The sequence below is a fragment of the Phalacrocorax aristotelis genome, chromosome 4 (genome assembly GCF_949628215.1).
Source record: "Phalacrocorax aristotelis chromosome 4, bGulAri2.1, whole genome shotgun sequence".
Lineage (NCBI taxonomy): Eukaryota > Metazoa > Chordata > Aves > Suliformes > Phalacrocoracidae > Phalacrocorax > Phalacrocorax aristotelis.
This window is the reverse complement of record NC_134279.1, coordinates 48,292,916-48,319,989: the sequence shown is the minus strand read 5'-3', so window position 1 is coordinate 48,319,989 and position 27,074 is coordinate 48,292,916. Positions and strand designations below refer to the sequence as shown.

Here is a 27,074-nt window from a genome sequence, read left to right as displayed (position 1 = left end):
CCCAGCTCCCTCAACCTCTCCTCATGAGACCTGCCCTCCAGACCCTTCACCAGCTTCACTGCCCTCCTCTCGACACACTCCAGCACCTCAATGTCCTTCTTGTGGTGAGGGGTCCAAAACTGAACACAATATTTCAGGTGCAGCCTCACCAGTGCTGAGTACAGGGGCACAATCACTTCCCTACTCCTGCTGGCCACACTATTCCTCATACAAGCCAGGATGCCGTTGGCCGCCTTGGCCACCTGAGCACACTGCCGGCTCATGTTCAGCCGGCTGTCAACCAGCACTCCCAGGTCCTTTTCCACCAGGCAGCTTTCCAGCCACTCTTCCCCAAATCTGTAGTGTTGCATGGGGTTGTTGCAAGACCCAGCACTTGGCCATGTTAAACCTCACACAGTTGACCTCTGCCCGTCAATCCAGCCTGTCAAGGTCCCTCTGCAGAGCCTTCCTATCCTTGAGCAGACCAACACTCCCGCCCACCTTGGTGTCATCTGCAAACTTACTGAGGCTGCACTCAATCCCCTCATCCAGATCATTGATAAAGATATTAAACAAGAATGGCCCCAAAAATGAGCCCTGGGGAACACCACTTGTGACTGGCCACCGTATGAGTGACCAAAACAGGAGAGCATTTCATTTTGCTACAGTGATGTAGTCTAACTGTCATTTGCTGCATAACCTTCTGCTTTGTATCTTTTTGTGGTGTATGCAGTCAATTAACTGTATGTTAACTGCACTATGCAGATTTTAGAGAGAAACGCTTTTTAGGTTATTTCAGACTAGTTAGCAGTTATTGTTGGGTCAACAAGGTTTCATTGTTTTGTAAATTGAAAAGGAAGTAAATGGAATAATATCTTTTGTGTGAAAAATAAGAAATTAATAGCAAAACGAAACATTTCTATCTCATGTATTGTAAGGAAAGCTTTTAACAGGAAATATCTGAACATTTATCTTTTGTCTCCAGTAGCTATAAGACAAACTAACCTTTTTAGCAGGAGAACTTGGCTTGAAAGGTGGTGCAATTGGCTTCTCTGGAGGTGGTTTCTTCAGAGGTGGCAAAGGTTTGTCATTAAAATAGGGATTCATGTCAAAATACTCCTGGGGATATAGATTTAACTTGAAAGGCCCTCCTTTAACCAGCCGCTTATGTTCCTCTTGTGCTTTCTGTAAAACAAATACTTTGAAAGAAACATTCTTGAGGATTTTTACTGTATGTTACTCTAAGAGAAAACCAGAAAGCATTTAAATTTAGTCTTGGAGAATGTTCACTCTAACTTTCTTTGCTCTTGTTTGATGATCAAGGTATTTTATATACCCACCATGTATAATGGAACATAGATTCACTAACCAGGAAAAGCACAACAATCACTATATAAGTATGGTAGGCAAATGTCAGGAAAAGCACTGTGCATTTAAGGTGTATCTAACAGTATTGTATACCTGTATCTTGGGCATACATGCATATATACATGCTTGAAGATTCTGCCTGCATGCATACCAGCTGCTCACACTTGCGAACCCTGGCCACTGCATATCCCACACACTATGAGCACCTTACTAAGCTGAGCTTCTCCAGCAAGTGGTTCTTTGTACCACGTGAGGTGTTGCCTATTCTTCCTATATTCCATTTTAAAATAAAACAAGTTAAGACATTATGAACAATTAAAAGACAAGCAGAAAATGTACCATCAGTAATACCGTATCACCTGGTAATTCATGCCAATGTCTCAGAGCAAATTCCTTTTTTTTTCTATCCAGTGCAAAAAAATCCCACCTCCCTCTTTTCTCTGTTCTTCTCATTCTCTGCACTGGGTACTTAGTTTGACTCTGAATTTGCCTCAACTGCAGGTAGCTGAACTGTTTCTTCTAATCTTTTTCTTACCCTAGACCAAAAAATGTCCTCCTGCTGCCATTTTTCACTATATACTATGAAAATATACAGGATAACTAAAATCAGTGCAAGCTAATTTAAGAGTTTTCATAGATTTATGAACTTATATGAAAAAAGGAACAGGTTTATTTTATATAGCATCTACAATAATGAGGTCCCATCCTTCTGACAACAACATGCAAGTATTACTGTTCTTGCTATTGGCATAATTCGGTCATTACTGCATTGTAACTTAAGGTCTCCAGATTAAAAAAACAAAAATCGAAGTAAAATCCTGAATGGTAGAACTTGTGTGGGTTACTGCCAGACATCACAAAGAAAAAATAATAAATGAACAATACCTAAATCTATTTTATACAGGATGTTCATTAATCTGTTTTCCTCCCTCCACTTTGTAAATAAATATTAGTGATTTCAAGCTAAAGGAAACACCACAGGGAACAAAGAGTTCATGTAAATTGCAATAAATAATCATAACACTAATACATAACGAAGACAAATTTTTTACCTTTGCATTTATTCTTTCTACTTCATACCCATCAGGCTCATGTGGAAATTGTTCACCTATGGTAAGGTTTGCATAACTGCAGAAACAAAATCAATAACTTAGGTGTTCAAACCTCAAGAAATATTTAATAAAATACTCCGCAAGAAGCAATATTGTGAAGTTACCCATATCCAGTTCCTTTCTTTCCTGGATTAGTATAAAAATTCTTTCCAGGTGAAATGTATCTTTCTCTGGCTTTCAGCTGTGGACTGAAATATGCATACGAACCTCCTATGGTTCCATAATAGCTGCCAAGTCCACATCTAAAAATAGCAAATGAAGACATTAATTAATGTTTTGCAAATATTTCAGGCTTCTTATATGCAGTGTCCTAAAATGACAATAAGTAGGAAACTATATATACCTCTCAAGAGTTAAATATAAAACCAGATCAGATCCACTGTCCATGGATCTACTACTACAGCAATTCCATGCACAGTGTTATGGACAAAAAAAGAAACAAGATGGCGGCAGAGATGAAGTTTTAAGGTATCTTAATAATATAAATATGCTTGATAGAGGTTGTTTTAATTTTGTGCCAACAAGGTGAAGTAGCACCAGTAGAGACAGATTCACAAGCAGAGACCCGGAGGAATAGGTTAAACAGACTTGATGCTTGATGACAAGAGGACAGTCTTTCCCACAAGTTTACAGAGAACAGTCAGTTAGTGTTGGTATGATAATGGAGCGGCAGGCAAGGTAGGGTACCTGTCTGAAGTCACGAAGACTGTTTTTTTAAAGACCAACTTGAAAATCAGTTTTTGACAGTATGTCATAAACTGGTCAGCAAAGTACATGATCATACAGCCACTAAAGGAGAAAATGTCCAAGACAAACTAATGAAATAGCTGAATGGCAATTTGGTCCATTAAGCTGCAGCTACAGAATCCCAAAAAAGCCCCAGACAACCAACCCTCTGTCCCCACACCCCAAAGCAGAATAGAAGAAAAATAAACAGGGCTACTGTATGAGATCTATGCCAGATAGCCAAAGCAATCTGCTTTGCCTGTACTGCCTGCAATTACTGTGGGGCAAGAGTAAAGTATCTCAATGAGTTCCTACTTAAAAGGGCCATTAATGAATACTGACAGGATTAGGATGCCAAGGTAACATTTGTCATCTTCACACAGAACACTAACCTGCCTTTTCATTACCCTCCCTTTATTTAGGGACTTCATAAACCCATATACAGGAAAAAAATGGGCAAACCGACAGTGCACAGACAACATTTATCTTAGTGTTTCCTAGCTCTTAAGTGCTTTATTTCATAATCTTTAGATATCACTTCTATGTGTAGGCTTTTTATATGCCAGTAACAAAATAGCAGAGAATAGAGATATAAAGAAAAGAAAGGCCCAGGCTTCAGTCACATCTTCAGAATAAGACATCTTTGCAACCTTTCCATTTGCCAACAACAAACGTGGCTCCAACATAAAGGAAAGATTCCCAAGAGCTGCTTAGCGTTCAGGCAGCCAAGAATAACAACTCAATGAAAAGGCAAAAAAGCTCTGCACTAGTTCCTTAGTTATGATGGGAGTTAGTTTTGGATATAAGAAACATATAATCGCTCTCTTCAGGATTCCATTAAAAGACAACCTAACCACTTTCCCAGTCTCTGCTTTGTACTACTCTGCCAGTATGGATTTAGGAGAGGATAAAGACAATAAAGAACCTGTCCTAAATATCATGTCCAGAAGAATTCAAGTCTTACAACAAGAATAAGAGCACGAGCTGCTGCACCCACAGCCAACAAGTGCATTTGTGGAGGCAGTACATGGAAGACAGCGCATTAGCAGATCTTTGTTACAAGCAAGACTCCCACTGTTGGACTCAGAACACAGAAAGTAAGTGAACAGGCCTCTCATTGACTGACGTGGATTTAAAATCAGTGCCTAGCCGTTTCTAACAGTTAAACCCTTACAAATAATTTGGCTACTATAAAGTCAAGTTGTAGTTGAAAGAAAGTTTTGAACACGGGTCTCACACACTGTCTGTCCCATCAGAAATCGCACACATATATCCAACAGAAAGCCTACACACAATGTCTTACATTCCTGTTAAAAACTAAGATGTTCCTGCGACATACAACAGAACATAGCTAATCCTCACATCCTGAAATATACCTATATAAAATAAGAGGTTACTCTCCAAACTTTTCAAAAGCAAAGCTACAGAAAGACTAAACATAACCACGAGTCTGTAAGAACTAGGCCCTGTACACAGATTGAATCCTCCTGCCTCTTATTGCAGCACCAAGAAAAAAACAAGATTGTAGTTATGAGTAACCAGGCCCTACCTGTTTTTCACATGTCAATAATAATAGTCATGACACCAATTGCATTGGTGTCACTTTGTCATGCAGTTAATGTTGTGCAAATAGCAAAGACGCATTTACTTTAATATTCTGTGTATATTCCTCAGCTCTGTAACATCTGATCATCCTATAGGATAACTGGCATTTTTTCTAGCAAAAAGATAATGGATATGGATTCGCTGAGAGGAAAACATTGCACTTGGATAATGGCCCCTTTTCCTACTGTTTATGCAATATATATGCCATCACTATTTTGGGAGGCTCAGAAATGGGAGGAAAAAGATATTGTATCTGACAAGTTCCAACAGATTTTCTCCTAAATTAGAATTAAATATTCATTTGTTAATTATCCACACCCTTTTCCCACAGCCATCTTAATTTCCATTGAAAATAAAAAGCTAAAGGGTAAGAAAACTGTTTACAGCAAAAAACAGTAGCCAATTGCACCACCTTTCAAGCCTCATTCTACCTGTGTTCAGCCTTCCCTGTGTAACTGCTCAAAATTTTTCGCTCAGTACTAAACACTACATTATATAAAACAAAAGCATTATATTTTCATCACAGGCTTTATATGAAAAAAATCTGTGAAAGTCATCTTTAGCGTACAGAAAAGGGTCAATTTAAAATATTTTCACAACACTTACGGCAATTTGTCTCCATTACTGGGAAGGAAAGCTTTGCCCAAATTTTTCTTTGATTCTGCCAACCTGTACCGTCTCCTTAGCTGAACAGGATTTGCATAAGCTTCACCATCAAAAATCCTCACAAACTGAGGCTCAAAATAACCTGCCTGCAGAGCTGACAATGTTTTGGTTCCCCCAGGTAACATCTGTCTGTTCTTGCTTGCAGCTTCATTAAAAGGGCCTTTAAAAAAAAGTAAACACTGTAAATAACTTTCAATGTTAGTGCTTCTCTTAGCCTACATTAAAAAAAAACCCGAGGTCCAGATCCAAGTGGCTAAAAGAATGTTCTATGGAGCACTTATCTTGTAAATCATGCACATAAATAGCTGTGTCTGAAAGACAGTGCTACAAGAAGGTATTCACAGCACCTAGTTTTAGTTCTTTTTAACCCCTACACTTGCTTTACAGACAATGCAGAGATATTAGTTACTCCAGATTACAATTCAGAGCTAGAGCTAATGCCTATCTATATACTAGGAGAAATACTTCAGAGGAACATCTCCCTCTCCCACTGATTCAGGCCAGGTAGAATAGCTTAAGTGCTTCCAGTTGGGTTTTGAACCCCAGACAGCTCATTGTGGTAGAGGCGTATCAGCTGGGGTTCTGGTGGGCATGTTCATCACTAACACAACACCACTGCAGAAATGTCTGTATTGAGAAGCCAGGGTTATTTTGGATTATTGATACCTGATACCAGCTTCAGAAGAACATACAGCCTCCTCTAATTGGAGCAACATAGCTAAGTTTTGAAATACTTGGAATACTTTACAAATAATACTTGCTATATGTGATGAGATGGAAGGGAGTCTGGAGACACTATATCCTTGGCTAGAATAAATAAGGGAAAGGTACTAGAATAATCTAGTTTAGTATCAGTATGAAATGTATAACCAACCCAGAAATGAACTGTGTGCCCAGAGACTGAGTTCAACCAGTGGACATGGTGAGGAAGACTATTGATGACCACCAGAGGACCCTGGAAGACCACCAATGAACATGAATGCAAATGTTCTAAGGACATTTGCATATATTAAGGAATTCCAAGAATAGTATGAATATGGTCATTATTTCCTATAAATTTAATGAATGTTTATATTTTGATTGCATATAACCCCTGTAGTAGAGCAACTCGGTGCGCACACTGCGAGGAGCGATCCCCTGTGCCCCTGGCACCACAATAAAGAATGCCTGCTTTCTAAAACTACAAACAGAGTTTTAGAGGGTTCTTATATTTGCTGACTTATGGTATCACTATCACTTCAAAGCAGCTAGAGAGGGTTAACCTCTGTAACCTTACCAATTACAAAAATTACCTTTCTCAATTAGTATACTCATTAAACAACAAGGAGAGTATTCTTCAAAAAGGCAGAATGGGGAATCTCACACATGTGAGTCAGATCAGAACAGAAAAAAAAACCCACAACACTAATTTAAGAATAATGACAATGTAATTGTCAATAACAGAAAACTTGATGAAAAAGCACACAAAAAACACTATTGTTTTTCACAAAAGCAGGAAAATAACTTGCAGATAATTAATATTAAAAAGAAATGTGTACACTAAAAGATCAGTCTATTATGCATACATATTTTTAAGTTTTATTGGATTTTTCCTTTCTTCGATATATTCATTCCAACATATCAAGCCTTTCTCTTAACAATACAGACCTGAGCAAAGACTATGCAGGAAAAAGCAGTTCCCTCTAACTAAAAAATACATTTGTAAATAGTGATTCTGCAAGTAGACAGGTACTAGAGGTGGTCCCTATCCCTAAACAGTGATTAAAATTAAGTCTACTTACGCATATAATGTGATACATATTTATCTCCAATGGTAACATAACCCATTTCACTGAAAAGGCCAATCCTCTCCATATCACTTTTTCCTTCTGCAGGCATGGCTGGATCCGTGTGACAGTGCTCTGCACTAAAAGGGTTGAAGTATCCTTATTTATTTGTTCTACTGCAAAAGTCTATAAGCAGTCGACACCTGTAAACAAAAAGTTTATTTAAGTAAAATGCAAAAAATTTTGGTTAAAAATATTAGCAATAAATATAATCTGAAGAAAGTATTGTACAATCTGATTGACAGCTTCGGTCTTATAGGACAAATGGACTACGTGGGATTTAGACACCATTATATCTCCTCTGTTCAACAAATTCAAAACATGAGCAGAAAGAGAAAATCAAATGCACTTATAATACAACTGGTGCAACTCTTACCAAATTTACATAGTTTGGGTCAAAATTTATAACGGATATCACCAGAGTACTGAGATGAGAGGTTTTGGCGGCACTAACAGCTAGTAATAAAGCATGCCGAGCAGCCTCCTCCTTCATCTTGTGGGTTACCTCTAGCAATGGTTTTCAGTCACTTTCTAATGATGGTATAGAAGGTCAGTGTATGGACAAATCTGGGGTAAAACATAAAAGTGGAATTTTGGAAGCCTTCTAACTTATCCAAGACCTGGTCATGGTAAATATCTCCAATTTCTTCTTGGTTTTAATGCAAATGATTTACAGTAAGTGTTAATTTTTCCTCATCATCACCCTCATTGGAGCCTGACAGGACTAAAGAAAATGCCTCGTCAACAAGTGTAAGGAACTCAAGGGCTTGAATAGAGAGCAGGCTTAGCGCTGGGATTACCAGGGATCCACTTCCCAGAGTGAAAACTAGTAGAGATGGGAATCATAATCAGCTAGAGGAAGAACTGCCTTGAGGAGGAAGACAACAATATATGGTAAGTTCACCAAGAATGGAAATGAAGGTAGAAGAAATTGGTTAAAATGTTAGAAAAGCTATTTCTTGAAAGTCATAAAATATAAAAATTATCCAAAACATCAAGGATATGCAAACAAATAGCTGAAGTATCTGTGTCCATACAGCTGAAGAGAGAGCAGCAAAGTTAAGAGGACATCAGGGTGAAATACAGATTAAAGACAATGTAGATCATGTTCCATGTTGGTATTAACATTGGGGGCAAAGGCAAGATGGAAGATAGGAATGAAAATAACTCAGGCAGCAGAAAACTCCGAGATTAATATCACACATTAGCTATATCTGGCTTGTGGGTGCAGAGTAGAAAAGCAGCAGCAGCACAGCAGAGGAAATATATATAATATAGATTTTATAGATATTTTTTATTATGAAAAATAACATGCTGGAACACTGTGTACAAAGCTTATGCTCAGCACACAGGATGGACAGCATGGAGAAGTTTTAAAAAGCTTGAAGCAAGTTTTTTCTGCACCATGTGGAGGTTCACACAGTGTAAAATGCACCATCACTTCATCAGGTAAACTCAGGCCTGTTCTTTGAATATTGGTAGACCTAGACGTTGAGTGAGGAGCCAAAGGGCAGGCGACAAGAAAGAGCATTGAGAGATGACAGAAAACCGACCCTTGGGAACAAACTTAAGGGTTCACTGTTCTGAAGGTAGTTGGGATTTAGCACTGGAACAGGCTCCCCAGGGAGGCATCACGGCACCAAGCCTGACGATATCCAAGAGCACTTGGACAACGCCCTCAAGAGACATGGTGTGAATTTGGGTTTGTCCTGTGCAGGGACAGGAGTTGGACTCAATGATCCTTGTGGGTCCCTTCCAGCTCAGGACATTCTATGATTCATTATTGATGAGGAGGATAGGAATAATTTATCAACAATAAGCAGACCTAGAATTAAATTCTGCAGTGTAAAGCAAAGATCGTTGGTCGAGGGATTAATGGGAAGGGTTTTTGGACCTCAGCAGTTCGACGCGGCTGACGAGAGGTAACGAGGTGGAGGAGCCTGGCCCTGGAGGAGCAGCCCTGCCAGGCGGCAGGCGGGCAAGCGCGATTCTGGAGCGTCTCCCAGTTCGTAGGAAAGGTGAAGGAATAGCAGTATTTTGCCACAGAGCGCTGATACCGCACAAACTGGACCCCACAGAGCTATGGTTGGCTGCCCAAGCTAGAGAAAGCTCAGCTCTAGGCGCTCCACAGCCGTGCGCCGGCCCCCCCCCGCCCGGGCGGCAGCACAGCGGGGTACGGAAGATCGGTGAGGTGAGTCCAGGGGGAACCGAGCGGCACCTACTTGCCGGAGCCGGCACCTCACCCGCCCGAGACCGCTGCCGGCGGGAGATGGGGCGGTATGGTGGTGCCGGTTGCCTAGGAGGCGGGACAGTCCAACGGGCAGAGCGGGCATGTCCCGGCTGTCCCCCCCCGCGGCTCCCTGCGGTGGCACGGCCCAGGCGATGGCGGCTGCGCGGCGGCGCAGTGCGGCTGGACGGGCGGGGGGGGAGGTGGGGCGCTGGTGCCTCTCACCGGCCGCGATCGTGCGTGGGCGGGGAGGATGCGGGCGGGCTCGTCCCCCGCCCCCGCCGCGGCGTTGAGCGACGTGGTGAGTCTGGCCCTCCCGCGGGGACCCCGGGGGGGGAGAGGGCTGGTGTGGCCCTAGGGGTGTGTGTGTCCCCCACACCCGGAGCGGCCTGTGGCGCTGCCCGGCCCCCCGTGGCGAGCGGGGCGGGCTGGTGCCCGGTGCCCGCCGCCGGGTGGGCGCTCCGCGGCGGCCCGCAGGGGCGGCTCAGGGGAGGTGCCGAGGCTCCCCGGGCAGTTCGGGGTGCGAGGCCCTCCCTGCCGGGCTGGGCTGTGTCCGGCGGGGTAGTGGCTCACCCCGCACGCTCCCCGCGGCAGCCCTTCCCTGTCCCCCGTGGGGACCTGGGGTGGCTCAGCCTGCGTGGCCTTAGTCAGGGATTTGAAAAAGAGCCCATCGTTCATGGCGAGCCACTGTCAAAAGGCCGCGTCCGCTCTTGCTCCTTTTGATTTTCATTCCTGAACGTCATTCTTGCGTCATTTTTTGCACAGTTAAGGCTGTGAAGCATTTCTTTTCGTGGACTGTTAGACTGAGCAATGCCCACACTCTTCTGGACTGTCACCTTTTGTTCCTCTCTGCTGGCACAGCTGTTTTTGTAGCGGTATGTTGAATTTCGCTTGGAATCAGTCTGGCTGAAAAGGTCTTCTCTCGGTAAAAGGGTGGTTTTCCATCTGGATGAGTTCTCTGACGAAGTTCATGTTAAGGTGTCTGCACCGAGCGGTTGTGGGGACACAGAGCAGGGGCTTCAGAAGGGGAAGGAAACAGCTGGGTGGTCTCTGTGCAGGCATAAGGCTCTTCTGTCAAATATGAAACTCAGCCTGGGTTCCAGAGGTTATATCCCCCCTCCTTTTTTTTTTTTTTTTCCTGGTTTTTTCTTTCCCTGAAGCTGTGATTTCCTAACCAAGATGAGCGCACGCTTACAGATGTGCTTAATTACCTTTTTGGTCTGCTGCTCAGAGCAGCCCTTGGTTTATTTGAACTGGAAGAAGAATCTTCAGAGAAACACAACATCTGGATTGAAACAATGACACTTCAACCAAAATATTTCTAAACGGTAAAACTACAGAATTAAGACTATCTTGTTCAGGTAGGAAATGTGTTTTAAGTACTGTTCGTAGCAGCACTTGTACTTGAGGTACTGGCTCTGACAACTATGTGCTGCTGTGCCGCTCCATTCCCTCTTTATTCACTGGCCTTCTGTATGCTGAGCAGCCGCAGCAGTTACCAGTGTGCCAGCACACTGTGGTGTAACAACAGACAGTTGTAACTAGAGAGAAAGCATGTTGAAATAACGATTCATTTTCATTGCCTCTTTTTTCTCCTCAGGTTGTTCTAGAACCCATGGACATAGTCTTTAGAATAAGAGGAGGCTTGGATCTTGCATTTCAGCTAGCAACTACTGACGGTGTGTCTATAAGACTAACAGATTTCTTAATAAAAGTTTATTGGCATAACTGTTAATTAACTAGCTATGATGTTTATTTTCTTGGCGTTTCATCAGACGTTAAGTGCTTCTCCTCAAACTTGTAAATATTAAGTACAAAAATTGTTATTCTTTATCTCCATTAATTTTCTGACAGTCTTTTTCCATCATATGTTTTTTATCTTAATTTGAAATAAAGTTTAAATTGCCAGTTTTAGGTAATTTTATTTACATATTTTTCCTACTTATGGATATGGTATTTGGATCACTTTTCAGTTTGAGTCCAAAGTTGACCCTGAAATTCCAAGCAATCAGAGCATAATTTGGTGAAAACTATTTCATTGTAACAGGATTATATTAATAATAGCGTTTTGACATTGTGGTCTTTCTAGAGAAATAGAGAAGATGAACAAGCTAACTAGTTACTCTATTGAATTCAGGCACGATTGGCTACTGCAGTTCCATGTGGAATTGGGAGTAGGCCGTGTGGTGTTAAGAGGCTCCTCTCGTCCCACATTCTTACAGTGATGCAGCATGCACTTCAGTCTGCTCAAAGCTCTCGATGGCCACTGAGCTATCATAGGGCAGAGTGTGGAAGGAGGGTGTCTTTAGCTCAACTGCAGCTCATTCTGTATTTTAAAAGGACGTCTTTACTAGAAACTCTGAATTCAGTGCTAGTGAACCTTGAAAAGGAACTTGGGTTCACTTCAGTTCATGATGTGGAATAGAAGTGTTGAATAGGTTGGCCTTACGCATAACGACATTTTGTGAGTTGCATCCTTAGAGGAAGGCTTTTTATTTTACTTTGTTTACAGTGTAGTGAATTTTAACTACAGTGAAGCAGAGTGGTCCTGATATTGTCCAAGTGCAGCATAATATTCTACAGAAAAATAGTATGTGAATATGGCAGACCACTCCTTTGAAGGTGATGAGGTTTTTCTTTTGGAGGAGATCTAGCTAAATATCTTGGGGTTTGTTTAACTTTTCTAACACTGTACTTTTATAGACTTCTAGTCCAAAAGTCAACTAATAGTGGCCAAATCTATGTTAATATGTTAAAGAAATACAGTTCGGCATAGTCTTTGATAGCTTCTTAGGCTTTGTATAGCGTGTTGCATTCTAAGTTATGGTTGTTAACCTGCCCAGTGAGGAAGACGGTGCTGGTAATGAGCAAAAGTTGCTCTGTCATAGCCAGTATTGGTTCAGGTTGTAAGGAGTGGGTGAAACTTAAAGTCAAATCAAGCTCTGAAAGACAGGTGTCTGTACCAGTAATAAAGATTCAGACTGACCGGGGTGTGGCTTACAGTTTCAGGTGTGCATTGGCCAAAATGCGGTCCGCAGCTGGAGTGAACGCCCTGCTTTTCCAAAAAATTAGTATGCTTCTGGTTTGTATTTCTAGAAGATGGTATGAAGTCTAGTATGCTTCTGGTTTGTATTTCTAGAAGATGGTATGAAGTCAGAAACATGTGACTCAGGTTGAATCTTTCCAGTATTTACTCAGAAGTCTGAATATAACCATATGTAGAAGTTTATTTGCAACTGTAGGCATGGTTAAGAGCTATTGATGCGCGAATTGACTACGGCATAGGTTATTCTTCTGTAATTCATTCGGCTCTTCATATTTTGCTTTTGTTCAGGCAGTTATGTGTGTGAATGTTTGAGATGGACCTGTTAAGTGAAATCTTTTTTTTTTCTTAAATGTAACACCCAGCAGCTAGAACAAAAGTGAGGGAATTTTCCAGGCTAATTGTATCCTTCTTGTGTTTCAGAGGCATCAACAAAAAAGGCATTAGGATATGTTTTCAGTGATCTTGCAAGCAAACTGTCTTCAGATGTTCTTGTATTAAGAATTTGCCACAGTTCGGTTTATGTGTGGCCTAACAATGGTATGAACACTGTTCCAGAGCTGACTGATGATTCTGCTTGTAAGGAGATAAGACGATTTATACAGTGAGTGTATTTTAAAATCTGTATATATTTTTAAGAGATTAATTTAATATTATAAAAGTTTCTCTTTCTGTTGATACTTCAGATTTGATCAAGATGATGAGACCAAACGGAAGCTTGGCAAAAAAAAGGATAAAAAGCTACAAGATACGGTATGTGTCTCACCCCATTAATAAATTGTATCAGACAACCTATCATTTAAAAATTTTTAGATCTGCCCTCCATAGGCTTTTCTGTACACAAATAGACATTGATGTGACTTAAAAGAATCCTTTTAAAGTCATTGAGATTTGGCATGAATGCACAGTTCCATCTACAGTATACCAGTAGAAGTTTGTCTAACATTACTAGCTTTTATTTTTAAACCCAGTTATCTCATTACTGAGTTTGATACCCAATATCTACAGTCTTACTTTTGCCTTCTTGGTGCATGTGCTGTCAGAGATGTACTATCAGTGTCTTTATTCTCTGCAGCAGCAGATAGTCAACATAGACCTCATGTTGGAAATGACATCTCCATTAGCTGCTCTGGCTCCAGTCATTGAAAGGGAAAATAAGGAGCACCACTACATTAATATGACATTGCCAGTTGATGTTGTTGTATCTGTTTCTCCAGAAGAAACATGGGGAAAGTAAGTGTTAATCCTGAACTTGTAATTTTTCAGCTTCATTTCTGCTTTTTCTTGAAATTATGAAGTAAAGCTCTCGTATCGTTAATCTGCTTAATGAAGTAGCTTGTATTATTTTTGTAATGGAATTTAACTGTGTAAATAATAAAAGCTCCTGTAGACAGCTGTTAGCTTTAACCATCTTAAGACACAATCCTTTTGCTATCTACAAAAAAATCAGTTTATCAATGTCTGATAGATTTGATGATCTGTAACAATTGCTTAGCAAGGAATGAGAAAGTCAGGAAAATGTTCTACAAATTCTTTTAAGTACGTGAGTGTGTATAAAAGTTGGAGTGTATTTGATGAGTCTTTGTGATCCCAGTACTACATTAGGGGCTACAGCTGGGTAGGTGAAGGTGGAAAAGGTTAAAAGTCTTCCTCTGTGTTTTTCCCTTTGTGTTTTTTCCATAGGATTTGACTCTGAAGGATGCTAAATGGGGTGGATAAAACGCAAAAAAAAAAAAAAACAACAAAAACCACCATATAGTCATATATATAACTTTTATTTTGGCAAATGCTCATAATGGTTGGGGTTCTGGTGCTAGACATGGACTTTGGAAGGTCAAATCACTGGGGAGTAGTTTCTGCAGGCAGATGTGCTTTGAGTAAAGCATGGTGAGGTTCTCTTTCTCTGTGGGAGTGGAAGCATGGAAGTAGTAAGTTCATCGGACCAGGTGCAAATATGCATATAAGGATGGTATAACTATCAGAGCTATGAGAGAGAATGATCCACCATCACGATTCTACTTCTTAAATATTCTCCCTTTTACCTTGCAGGGTACAGAATCTACTAGTGGAAGCAATTCACAGACAATTAACTGACATGGAAAGATGCATCATGAAATATATGAAGGGAACGTCAATTACCATACCAGAACAATTGCATTTCATGTTACCAGGAAAAAATCATCTTGTAACTGTCTCGTACCCTACAGGTATTTCAGATGATCAGTTGGAAAGTTACAGAAAGGTAAAGCCAACAAATACTAACAGAACCTCACTTTTACATTTTTTAAAAAAAAATTACTATTATTATTGTCATTGAAGCAATGGTAAAGCTTTTCATTTAGCCAACATAAAATAAATATTGACAGATACTGCTGTTTCTTTCTTTAATTTATGGTAACTGAAGCAGTATGCTGAATGTGGAAGTTTGATTTATTAGAAGAATTAAAACTTTAAAACTACATAGGATTTGTTTTAGATAGGTTTTATCTAAATTGTACTTCTGGTACTGTATTCTTTTAATTTCTCTACTTCCCTGGTAGAACATCAGATTACTTGTAGCATGTTACTCCTTTCAGGCTTTAACAGGTGCCCTGAAAGGGTTGGAGTTGGGTTTTTTGTTTGTTTTGGTTTCTTTCTTGGGGTTATGAGTTGTTGGGTTTTGTTTGGTTTTCGGTGGGGGCAGGGAGTGCTGCTTTTTGTGGCTCACAGCTGACCAGCATTAGCTAGCTTTTGTTTGCTTGTTTTTTGCCTTCTGGTTGCCACATCCAGAAGAAGGAATATGGATGAGATAGAGAAACGGTCTGATGTGACAGTCCTTTCAGACTGAGACATGTACCTGGGAGATTCCAGTTCAGGTCACACAGTTGCACATACGGAGAGTGGGGAAAGAACCTTCTGCTGCCTTAGAGGTGTAGAAGCTGTGGGGATTTTTCATTTTCTTCTTCAATGTGAAGCATTACTGGGTATATAAAACCTAATCTATTCCTTGCGTTCGCAGAAGCCTCAGGCATTGGTGGCACATAAGTCTTTCCTGCTCTCTGTCTTCTGTTCCCATTTATCCACCCATTGCTAAGTGTTATTTTAGCTAATGCAGTTGGGTTCAGTGTTGGGTCACGTGTGTAAGATGTATTGCCTGTGTTACACACATTATCTTAGATGCTATCTCATCGTTCCTTTCATTCTTGAGCTCTGTGAAGTAAGACAATATAGCTCTTTAAACGTGGCTGCTATGTTGTAAACAATGCTTAAGAGATGTAAAAATAGACTGAATCTGCTTAAACCATAAGATCAGTATCTTTACTTTGTCTCAGCAGGTGGTAGTTGTATGTCTTCAATATTGGTTAAGATTATCATTCAGAGTGTGTGTATATATACTACTCCATAGACAAAACTGTAATCCTTTTCCATTACGGTGTATTTTACCATACTTTCATAAGACCTTTGTTGCTCATGATAACTTCAGCGGGGCTCCAGCAGCAGGCATGCCCTTTAGATAAGGAGGTAAGCCTCCAGGAGCTTCCTTTGAGAGCTGAGATCTGGCAGTAAATGCACCCACTGAATATTAATATATTAAAGTCTGCTGAATTAAATTTTCTGAACTCTGCTCTAAAGATTGTTCATGTCTTTATTGTCACTTACAGTGTGGTGTTTCTCTTAATCCAAAATTTGAATTGTGCTCTTTATTTTTATTCTAACTTGCACGTAGGAATTACATGAGTTATTCAATCTGCCTTGTGACAGACCGTATTTCAAGAGAGCAAATGCTTATCATTTTCCAGATGAACCATATAAAGATGGATATCTCAGAAACCCACATTTACATCTTAATTCACCTGGTACAGAGTCTGGTATGGTAAGTTTAAACTGAAACATTTGTAAGAAAGTGTTTTTTATTTTTCCTGAGATTTGTTGTTAGAAGTAGTCATTTAGACAGTCAGTAATGTAGAGATGAGAGAGAGTGAGGTGACAGGCTTGGCCTTTTAAGCAGAAGGGCTTCTCTGCACGACATGGTGTTGCTTTAGCTATATTTGTCCCAAAGAAATGGCATTTTCTTGAAAAAGAATGTACACATTTTTAGTATGTACTGTAAAAGTTTCTCAGATCCAGGGCAAGAAACTAAAACTATGAACAATGATGTTTAGGAGACAAAACCAGGAGGAGTAATCATGTGTGAATAACAAACCTTCCATTCTTCCAAAGATTTGAAGTCCCCAGCGGAAGGCATTCACAGTGCCAGCAAGAGAGGCATATGACTTCTCTGAAAACTGATGCAAGTGCGATCAGATTCATTTGTCTTATCTCTTTCTGTGCAGGTTTATTTAGTACATGGTGTATATAGTTATCACCACTATATGCAGGATCGGTTTGATGACAGTGGTTGGGGCTGCGCCTATCGGTCTTTGCAGACAATCTGTTCTTGGTTCAAGCACCAAGGTTACATTGATACAGCTATACCAACACACAAGGAAATCCAACAGGTACAGAACACTTATGCATAAAATAATCTGCTTATTTGTCTAGAAAATCTTGTATGTGTTATTTTTAAAATATCAAATTCATATCTTTTGTGCTTCAGATTTGTGTGATATTTTTAATTTATATCTTAAATTGAACTATAGTAGTCCTGAATTATTATTTTTTAGGAGTTTTATTACCGATCTGTCTCCAAATGTTTATTGGTGTTGGGTGACATTATCTGTACAAATAAGACTCATTAAAATAGCCTTATAAGTATTTCCTTTGATTAATGTTCTATTAGAAGCACAGATTATGATGTTTTTCACTGTTTTTGCCAAATGAAAGAAAACAACCAAATTTGTCATGTTAAAATCAGTTTTTGAAACTGACTTTTGTATTCAGTGGCAGCTGGATTAGTCCCCAGATGCAATGCATTGATTCACTGCTTTCTTTTGCTGCTTTGCCTTTGAGAGTAGTGGGCTTTTCCTGCTGTTTTCTTTTAACTCTCCTTTACTTCTTTTTCTATTGTCAATTCAAACATGTGCTTGAGTGTGGGTTTTTTCTGTTAACAGCACTGAAAGGAAAAAGCTTAGGTAGCTAATATTGTATGCCTAGCAAGAAATACTGCAATCATCTTCAGTCTTCTAAAAATCGTTCTTTTGCATTATATTTATTTACTGAACACTTAGCAAAGTTTGATGCAGTCCATAAGACAACTTTCATCATATTTAGCAGGGACGTGAGCACTGAAGTTAAAACTGCGTTTCCTGAACACTTCTCAGTCCACACCTAAACCCAAAAGCAGCTGAAGTCCATGCACTCAGGTAGTATTGTTAAATATCTAGAAGAGGGCAGTAGCCTTGAGGAAGCTTTATATCCTGAGCGGAAAAGGCCCCTCTCAAGTGCTGCATGTGACATACAAGCCTCAGAATGGAGAAGAGCTTAAAATAAACCACAACCCTCAGTGTATTTCAGTGGCCTCTTCCTCGGAGCGCTATTTTATGGATCCTTTTCTGAGATGCTTTGAATGGGAATCCAAGTGCTTCAGTCTGTGAAGTGGATTCTGCAGTACAAACGATGCACTCCACTATTAGACAGCTCAGTGCTCGCTCATCCCAGCTTGAAGTCTGCTTCTGGACCTGGGGCTACATTCTGTGCTTACAGGCACTGTTTGTAGCGGTGTTCAGGCGGCATTTCCACAAAGAATGAATTCAATACCCGTTTGTCTCCTTCTGACCGGCTAGGCTCAAAACATGTTCCCATGTATATATAAACCGACTTTGTTCACAAAAAGGGGTAGAATTGCCTACTATATGGTGTTGATGTTTGTTTTTCTTCTTCATCATGGTGTTGCAAAGGCACTGGTTGATGCTGGAGACAAACCCGCAGCGTTTGTTGGGTCACGGCAGTGGATTGGCTCAATTGAGGTACAGCTTGTTCTGAATCAGCTTTTTGGAATAACGTCAAAAATATTATTTGTCAGGTAAGAATCAGTATCTGTTTAATAGCTCAGTAATTATTAAAAAGACTGAATGCCTTAAAATGCAAATTACCGTTACAATACATGGGATAATAGGGATAATAAAAGCGATAATAAATCTTTTAAGAGTTCCTTGTTCATAAACCCTGTATTCCTGTCTCTGGCTGTGCTGAGATAAGCGCTTACAAATTAAGATACTGCTAAACTTCTTGTGGGCTTGGGGCTCCAGTTTGCAGTCGCTATAAATGACTTAAAGATACGCAAACTGATGTGGCGCAAATTCAGCCTATTCCTTTGCACCACAAACACAATTTTTGAAGCAGGCATGCGGTGGGCGGTCACAGGGAGCTAAACGCACACTGGCAGTAAATCATTACTTTGTCCACAGAGCTAGCCTGTGAGGATCCTAGTTGAGGATGGAGGCAAATTGCTGAGCAGCCTGGAATAGTGTTTTCCTTTTCTGGATTTGTGTGACAGATAAAACAAGGGATTTGTTTCTATTCTGACAATCTGACACTCTCATACACAGTAAAGAACCCTACAAATATGTTTGGGAGAAAAAGGATAATGTTCAGCATTTATCGGAAGTAAAATTACTGGATTTTTATCATTTTAGGCAGCACTAAGCAGACTAACAAATCCCTGAACATTTTGTGATAAATACAATAATGAAATAAAGAATATATGCTAATTTAGCATGTATGAAAATTCTAGTCAAACAAAATACCACTCATGAGTTATGTTTATTTAGACTGAAATCCTACTGTGGATATTCTAAAAGAGCACGTGACCTGGTGATTCTTAAAGGTCTTCAATATTTTGTAAAGCTTTATACAGACAATTTTAATTGTTTCTGTTCCAGAGCTTATATTTGCAGATGATCCACCTCTTACTTATAGCAGCTGTGATGGGCCCTGCCAGTACGAAGGCTTTTATTCCTGCACATTAGAGGATATCGAATAGATTCCTGTGTGAACTGGGTAGAATTGCTGATAGTGCTGCTACAGGGGAGCACCAATGGTTTTTCAGGATTATGAAAAGCCAACATCACTACCACGCTAAAAGGAAGTGTCATGCTTCTTTTTCAACTGGCCATACATAGCATTTTTGTCTTGTATGGGCTTATTTCCAGCTAGCACCTCAACTCTTCGTGGAAATAAGACTTCACAGCTGCACCAGCAACACGAGCACTGAACCCATTGTTGCAAATGCACCATTTCCCAGAGTTCAGTGTTGTATTCTGTCTGCATTTAATCCTTTTCCTGGGAACTTGAGAAGCAGGCACACAGGCTTTCTTTGGCTTTTCAAAAGGTTAACCACTATATGAAGAAATAGGAAGGCAAGATACTAAAAATATCTGTCTTAATTTCCTTGCCTCGCTTTTGTCACCACTTTTGGGAGTACTGTCAGTTTTCTAAGGGGAATACGAGTCTGTCAGACGTGTGCCTTCAGCTCCAAATCCCGGAGTACATGCATGTATTGTGCATGTGCCTTTCTCCTCCGTGTAGACTTCTTTTGTGTGTGGCTGGTCCCCAGGGTTGAAAAGCAAAGCAGGGAGATTATACCAAAGCCAAGTTCAGTGTTGCTTTGGACAGATTACTAATGTTATTTGAGATTTTACTTTTTTATTTTTTTAAAGCCGGCTCGGGTATGAGTACTGCAATCACCAGTGCAATTACAGTGGAAACCTGTCTTAAGAGACGTCGTTATAAACACTTTTATCAACACCCTATTTTTGTCATGTTTCTGATTAAGTTCTGTGACTTCGGACTCCCCCTTGCTGACAGATGTAGCCAGTCTGTTTTTCAGCCACATGGAGAGAACCGCTGGGGCTTAACCAGCTGCCCCTGCTGTGGGAGGCAAGCAGCAGACGCGTTGCAGAAGCTGGGTGCCTCCAGGTGCTCCAGTGGCAACTGGGCTTACAGCAGCTTCATTGCTCCAACCAGAATCTGTACGTTGCATTAAAAAACTATTTTCAGATTGTCCCAGGGTGTTTATGCAGGAAAACACTAAGCCGCTTTCTAGTTACCTATGCAGTTAACGAGTGTAGTGGACAATTAGAGAATTAAGCCTAGTGAGGATGACAGATCTATTGTTTTTCTTACCTAGCCAGGGTTCTGAACTAGCGTTGCAGGGAAGAGAGCTTGCCAATCATTTCAAGACTGAAGGAACTCCAGTTATGATCGGTAAGTGCTCGAGTATCGAAGAATGCCAATGAAAAGTGCGTGGCCTCCCTATGCTAAATTTCATTTCAATTAGAACTTGTTCAGGTTACTGTACAAGAGTTAAGCAAAACTCTAGATGAATCAAAAACTGTGCTTTTCCCAGGGGAGCCTGGAAAACAATACAGCTTAGCCTGGCTGGTACCTTTTCACTCAGTGTTTCTCCCAAGCTTAGTTTTAAACCTGGTAACAAAAGTCATTGCTAATGGTGTTCTTAAAAACTGCTGTTAAAGTCAGAACGCGAGACATGACTTCTGCTCTCTAGGGGAGAAGGTTCCCAAAACTTCCCATCACAGAAGAGCAGTGTTTATCTGGCCTTGAAGAGAAGGGTATTATCCAAATACTTTTTAAGACCAGTTTTAATGATCTGAAATGTTGGTAACATAAGAAATGCCATTCCTAAGAATGCCATAACTTTAATTGAGCCATTTTCAAGACAGATGTTTTTGAAAATGAAGAATATTGAAAATATAATTTTCAGCTGTAATAAACTGTTAATTTTAGCAATTTTTGCAATCTGTATTTGGCACTCCATAAAGGTAATGTTACCCCCTCAAATTAGAGGTACCAGAAGTCCAGATTTTGGTATGAAATATTCTTGGCCTTTCAAGAGCCTTTTTGTCTGAATTTCAATAATTTATATTCCTGTGTTGAAAAATCTTTTAAGTCTGTAACTTACCCTTCCCTGTAAGGCTCTCTTGGCGATTGGTTTAATTTTTGTTGTTGGGGGGCAGACATTTTAGGGTGGGTTTGGGGTTTTTTTTGCTTGTGTTCTTTGGGAATTTCTGCAACTGCTGTGTGTTGTGTGGAGTCACTACTGCAGTATCCCAAGGATGTGAACTCCTCGTGCTATCTGAAAGAAGCATGCAGGATTTGACCTGTGGCCAGCTCATCCAAATACCCCCTTCCCCTGTTTGCAGGCTCAAGAAAGGGGAGCCAGAAATCACTTCTCTGCCCCTAACATCTGTTGATGAAACTTGGTAGAAAACAGCAGATAACCCTTATCCAGAAATTCTGATTTCTTTTCTAATTGTAGTCCTTTTACAACCAGCAAGGTTTGCAGATTCCTTTTCTACAGTTTCTTTAAAGAAAAAGCAAGCAAAACAGAGGTTTGAAATATTCTTGACTTCATCTGGTGGCAGTGCTGGGGATTTAACCCGCCTTGCTAACATGGAAGAAATTTGGAAATAAATTCTCTAGTTGTAGTAAGTAAAGTGAAATAAGTAGCCTTCCCTACTTATAGTAAAAATATGATGTTTAATTTCGTGAAGACTCTTACATAGGAGAGCTTCAGAATCATTTTGATAACCAAGCTAATCTGTTAATAGGAAGTGTTGATGTACTTTTATTTTAGGCTTGCACATTTAGCCAATCTCAGTGAAAAACTTCTAGCAATTTGTGTTCCTCCTGTTTTAGGTGGAGGTGTTTTGGCTCACACGATATTGGGAGTGGCTTGGAATGAGGTTACAGGGCACATAAAATATTTGATTCTAGACCCGCATTACACTGGAGGAGAAGATCTGCATGTTATTTTGGAGAAGGTGAGGCTTGATGCATATGCACATATATACACACACATGCACACATATATACATGTATTTTGGCAATAAACAATCAATGTTCAGCCAAATGCAAACTGGCTGTTCTACAGCTTCTCCATCCCTTGTGGAGGGAAGTGCTGATCCCAGGTAACCTGCTGTGTGCTACTTACTGTTAGTTCCTGAAACTTAGTGTCTTTGGAGAGGATGCATTGAGTCAGCAACTGTATGAAGTTGTTGGAGTACAAAAAAATGTTCTTTACTTTCTCTGAACTGACCCATCTCCCCATCTACCCAGCCGTACATACAATAAATGGGTTTGGTATTTTGAGTGGAACAGAAAAATCCGTTCAGCCTGTAAAATGCTTTTACTGAAGCAGAGAAGATAGCCATTTGTTTTCAAAAAATTAAAACAAAAACAACGCTAGGCATTCTCAAATCAGGCCTTCAATGAAGTTTAAAGGGCAGGTGCTGAGCTGTTTTGAAAATCTGGGAAAACTCTATGAACTGAAGGGTATGGAGTGTTATGTCCATATTTAGAGCTACTAAAAGGGATGACAGCACATTACAAATCAGCAAACAGCGTCAGAAACTTAAACTGTGAAAGTGGCTAAATCATCCCTTAGGTGTTAAGTAATCCATTTTTTCTTTCTTCACATGAAGTTGCAAATAGCAACTTCTTATTTCATGGCTTTATTTAACACCCTTGGGTTGGGTCCAACTAGAAAAGCTGTTGAAGAAACATGCTGGCCCCATAATGATCAAAGCTTGAACTGAATGCAGAAAGAAACAATTGCCAAAGAACATGTAGAACCAAAGGCCATTAGAGCTACAAGGTGTTTGGGAGTGGTCCAGGAGGATAAAACACTTGCAGAACCCCCTTTCCCCATTAAAAGTGGCAGGGGAAGGGAGGAACTGAGGTGGACTCTAAGGCTGCAGCTCTTCCCTTCAAAACCACCTCATATAATTATGTGGTACTCTGCACGCTTAACAGCTTTGTTGAACTGCTTTTCTGCTAAATCATAACAGCACTCCTTTCGACATTAAGAGCCCTGTTTGGCTTTGAAGTATCTGCTATCACCAAAGAAAGCAAGGATTCCTCAAGACAAGAGAAATGGAAACTCTGAAAATGACAGTTTCAGAATAATATTTGTCTCTGTAGCAGCAGAAGGAGGCGTCGGGGGAAGAGATGCTACCTTTTAGGAACTGAGTTGGAGTGGGGAGGGAGGGGCAGAGACTCCATAAAGTGTTTTCCATTAATACGTTACCAGGCATGTAGAGAACTTCCTGAAAACTGTGTGTCATTGCATTCTATGGATATTTGAACAGAATTCATACAGCTTAGATTAAAATTAGTAAAATAAAGTAGATCCAATAGTATTAGATAAAGAAAAACAGAATTTGTATGGATATAAACGCTATCATGGTTTTTCTTGGACAGGGCTGGTGTGGATGGAAGGGCCTGGATTTTTGGAACAAGGACGCCTACTATAACCTGTGCCTACCTCAACGACCAAAAACTATTTAAATTCCACTCTTACGCTGGAACATGCTAAGCCAGAATGCTAGCTGATCTAGGTAGAACTCTTGTTATTTATCAGAATAATGGTTTAAGTCAATCAAAACCCAGTTGAAATAGAAACATTGCTTGAGTAATTTAAATTAAGAGTTTTTTTTTTAAATGAAACATCTAAAAATAAGAGTCTTCTGCTGTGAACTGTATTTCTTACAAATACATTTATAAATAACATACTTGTTTCTTTTGCCTAGGACAACTTTATGTTTATATAGCATTTTTTATTATGCTAAGATCTTTACAGATTAAATGCCCATCCTTTTATGGAATTCTGTCTTGCCAAACAGATGAACCATCCTCTACCTTTCATTATCCATATAGCCACCTGTCTTCTGCACTATGAATCTGTTCAAAGGCACCGTTTGCTGCTGGTACTGTTGATAACAGCATTTTAGAAAAGGAGTGAGAGAAAATGGCTCTATGTACTGAATTTTATGAACTTTGTTCTTATATTTCCATAGAAAAAATGTGAGAGAATTAATTGTTATATGCTCATTTATTTATAGCTGTATTAATACAACTATTCTAGAAAAAAAGTCTTCTGTAAGAAGTAAAAATAAACAAGCTTTCCTCCTTCTCAGGAGACAGTGTGCCAGCATACATCTGGCTGCACAATGCAGAGTCCAGTCATGTTTCTTCAGACTTCGGGTTCCCCTTGCTTTCATTTTGGGATTACAGACTGCTTCTTTTGTCAGTTAGGAGACAAGATCTGTCATGAACAAACAAGAGTAAGTCTGTATCCAATGCCATCAAAATATCAGGATACACCTGTGGCATTAGTAAAGCTGCTCTCCCTGTGAGCTGCTCCCTCAATAACAGTACCTACCATTTCTTTTTTTTCCCCCATGTTAAAGTAGCCCTTTCAGGGGCATTCCCCACACACTATCCATTTTTTTACAAGACCATAACCTTAAATATCTATACTAGCTGATGCTTACTAGCAGGCTTCTAAATCCAACTGCTATGTAGCTACCACCAAATTTATTTACTTAAATGCCAAAAGCATTAAAAAAAAAGGAAAAATATTCTGAATTGTAGTAAGCCACTGGTATTACGCACCATCTGATCTTCTCCTCTTCCTGCTTATGGATCTGCCAGTTTCTCTTTCAACTTTCTGTGGAGCTGGATCCTCTCGCAGCAAGCTGCGTTTGTCACTTAGCGAGTAGCCAGACTCTCCTCTCAGTGTCATTGTCCGAGTGTGCTGAATTGTCGTGAGGAACTTGGCGCATTCCAGAAAGCCATAGGCCAGCGCGAGGTCTGCTGCTGTTTGTCCACTGTTGTTGCACAAGCTGAAATGCAGGGTTAACAATAACTGTGCAATTAAATTGGACTATATATCATAAGCAAGCACTGGTCAAGATTAAGTAAGTGGTAACTTCAGACCCAAGTATGAAGAATCAATACTGAGAAGGCTTGTCACGCGTAGCACAGGGATCTGCTGATGCAGAGGGCTAGTATTAAATGCAACAGGGAATAATTACTTTAAATTTGTCATCAGACTATGACCGGCTTAGCACATCAGAAAGGCAAGAGGACAGTGACCACAGCTTTAGTCAGAATGGAAGACTAACAAGGACAGCTTATAATCAGGAATATTCTCTTAGCAGTTACTGTGGAGGTCTTTCTAACCAACAGTGTATGCTCTATACTACTTTGGTGTTTGTGGCAGTTTTTAATACAGCTCTTACAACTACAGTCATGATGTATTTACAGTCTTCGCATGCACGCTCCAAACAAGAAAAAGTACACCTATCCTTTGACACCGTTACTGAAATGACTAAATGTAGCTCAACTTACTCAATTTTGGCATCACCAGCAACAAGAAGAGCAAGACATTCCAAGCTCCCAGCTTTTGCTGCTTTATGGATTGGGGCTTCTCCAAGGCAATCCTAAAACCGCAATTTATACATAGCTGTCATTTCAAGGAAGGGGAATAGGATGAAGCTATCTTGTTCTCCAGTGTGATTGTTTACGGAGTGTTACTCTGTATACCAGTTTGAGTGAGATTAAAGGAATACAGCTGGTAAACTGTACCCAGCGACTGCCATTAAACAGTTAGTGAATTCATCACAGCAAAGTAGAAATACTGTCCCATGCAATACTCATTCTTTAACCTTTACCTTCTAAAAGATTATTTACACAGAATACAGTCTGTACGCTGTTTAACAGCATCTTTCAGCACCGCTCAGGGATTCCTGTGAGCAACAGTTTGATTCTACCAGCTCAGAGGTACGAGCAAATTAAACAATGCAGCTAGAGGAAAAATCCTGATGTTTATCGGAGTAGAGGCAAAATTTCAGAGGAAAAGGGAATACCTGTTTGAGTAAAAGAGTTAAGGTAGGTTTTTTTAGATTGCACACAGCATTGTAAGCGTGAAAATTGCATTATATGTAGCAAATTAAATAGCTAAGGCAATACAGATAGGATTTCTTGTTCATGCTAGAATAAGGTTATTCTAAAATAAGCAACCCCAGATACCTCATGCAATACAACTGTGTATATAGAACCTCTCTTAAATAAAAATATATGTAAATAATATAAATCGGATTTACTGAGATGCCAGATTAGAAGCGGGAGGAACAAAACTTCTGTATTTTACCTGTTGGTTCAAATTCGCTCCTGTCTGCAGTTGCCAAAGTAGGAAAAAAGCTTCACCACCACAAGCAGCCAAGTGAGCTGGAGACTGACCAAAAGCATCTGCAGGTGCGTTCACACCGGTTCCTGCCTCAAACAGATTGCTGAAACTACCGGACTAAAATAAACAAGATACCGGAGGGGAAAAAAAAATTAAAAAACCCAAAACAAAGGCACACTGTTATTGCCAGTCTAAGCCACGCAAGCTGCAAGAACACCGCACGGCCGCACAAAACATCCCCCTCGCAAGTCATCGGACCTTTATGTTCCTGGAGACTGCCCTTTTACAGAAAGTAATCCAAGCATGATATTCCTGGTTTTTAATCTCTTAGCCAGAAATACTGACGGCCGCCAACAGCGCCCCACGGTCTCCAGCTGGCCGCAACCCCCCGCAAGCTGCGCGGCATTCAGTTCCCCAGCTGGGCCCCGGCAAGGCAGAAACACCAGCCCGGGCCCCCCGAGCTCACCTCTGAACTGCAGCCCAGCACCATCATCGCCTCCCCGCTGCTGAGCACGTCCGGCTCTCACGGCGGCGGGGCCCGGCGAGCGGCCGTGCCTCCCTCCCCGCCGCACCCCGGCAATGCGGGAGCGCAAGGGGCGCCCCCGGCCGCGCC

General features: G+C 40.5%; 3 protein-coding genes across 9 annotated transcripts in view; 1 reads left to right on the top strand and 2 right to left on the bottom strand.

The window, feature by feature from the left end:
- CFAP96 (cilia and flagella associated protein 96) overlaps nt 1–9,688 on the bottom strand; it is a 14,728-nt gene extending 5,040 nt beyond the window's left edge. The window contains exons 1-7 of one of the 4 annotated variants that reach the window (XM_075091272.1): nt 9,177–9,265; nt 7,238–7,425; nt 5,397–5,616; nt 3,147–3,248; nt 2,564–2,701; nt 2,400–2,475; nt 985–1,164 (exon numbers count right to left, since the gene is read on the bottom strand). In XM_075091272.1, the coding sequence (XP_074947373.1) occupies nt 985–1,164; nt 2,400–2,475; nt 2,564–2,701; nt 3,147–3,248; nt 5,397–5,616; nt 7,238–7,334 (813 nt within the window). In that variant the 5' untranslated portion in view covers nt 7,335–7,425; nt 9,177–9,265. Of the gene's footprint in view, nt 1–984; nt 1,165–2,399; nt 2,476–2,563; nt 2,702–3,146; nt 3,249–5,396; nt 5,617–7,237; nt 7,426–9,107; nt 9,434–9,504 lie in introns of those variants that run through there. The other 3 variants (XM_075091273.1, XM_075091274.1, XM_075091275.1) reach the window with 3 other exon arrangements.
- UFSP2 (UFM1 specific peptidase 2) lies at nt 9,279–24,426 on the top strand. Of its 4 annotated transcripts, none has more exons than XM_075091268.1 (12): nt 9,279–9,473; nt 11,110–11,188; nt 12,976–13,156; nt 13,239–13,305; nt 13,628–13,785; nt 14,602–14,794; nt 16,259–16,405; nt 16,866–17,030; nt 18,369–18,493; nt 20,600–20,676; nt 22,129–22,253; nt 23,692–24,426. In XM_075091268.1, exons 2-12 carry the CDS (start codon nt 11,125–11,127, stop codon nt 23,776–23,778), a joined length of 1,389 nt encoding a protein of 462 aa, XP_074947369.1. In that variant the 5' UTR covers nt 9,279–9,473; nt 11,110–11,124; the 3' UTR covers nt 23,779–24,426. The 4 variants fall into 4 exon arrangements, with proteins under 4 accessions (XP_074947369.1, XP_074947367.1, XP_074947365.1 ...); XM_075091266.1 differs by lacking the exon at nt 9,279–9,473 and adding an exon at nt 9,699–9,810 and having other exon boundaries at nt 13,631–13,785; XM_075091264.1 differs by lacking the exon at nt 9,279–9,473 and adding an exon at nt 9,699–9,810.
- On the bottom strand, nt 24,304–27,074 carry ANKRD37 (ankyrin repeat domain 37). The gene is made up of 5 exons (XM_075091276.1): nt 26,928–27,074; nt 26,426–26,578; nt 25,624–25,715; nt 24,886–25,115; nt 24,304–24,535 (listed from the first exon to the last, which is right to left on the bottom strand). Exons 1-5 carry the CDS (start codon nt 26,952–26,954, stop codon nt 24,522–24,524), a joined length of 516 nt encoding a protein of 171 aa, XP_074947377.1. The 5' UTR covers nt 26,955–27,074; the 3' UTR covers nt 24,304–24,521.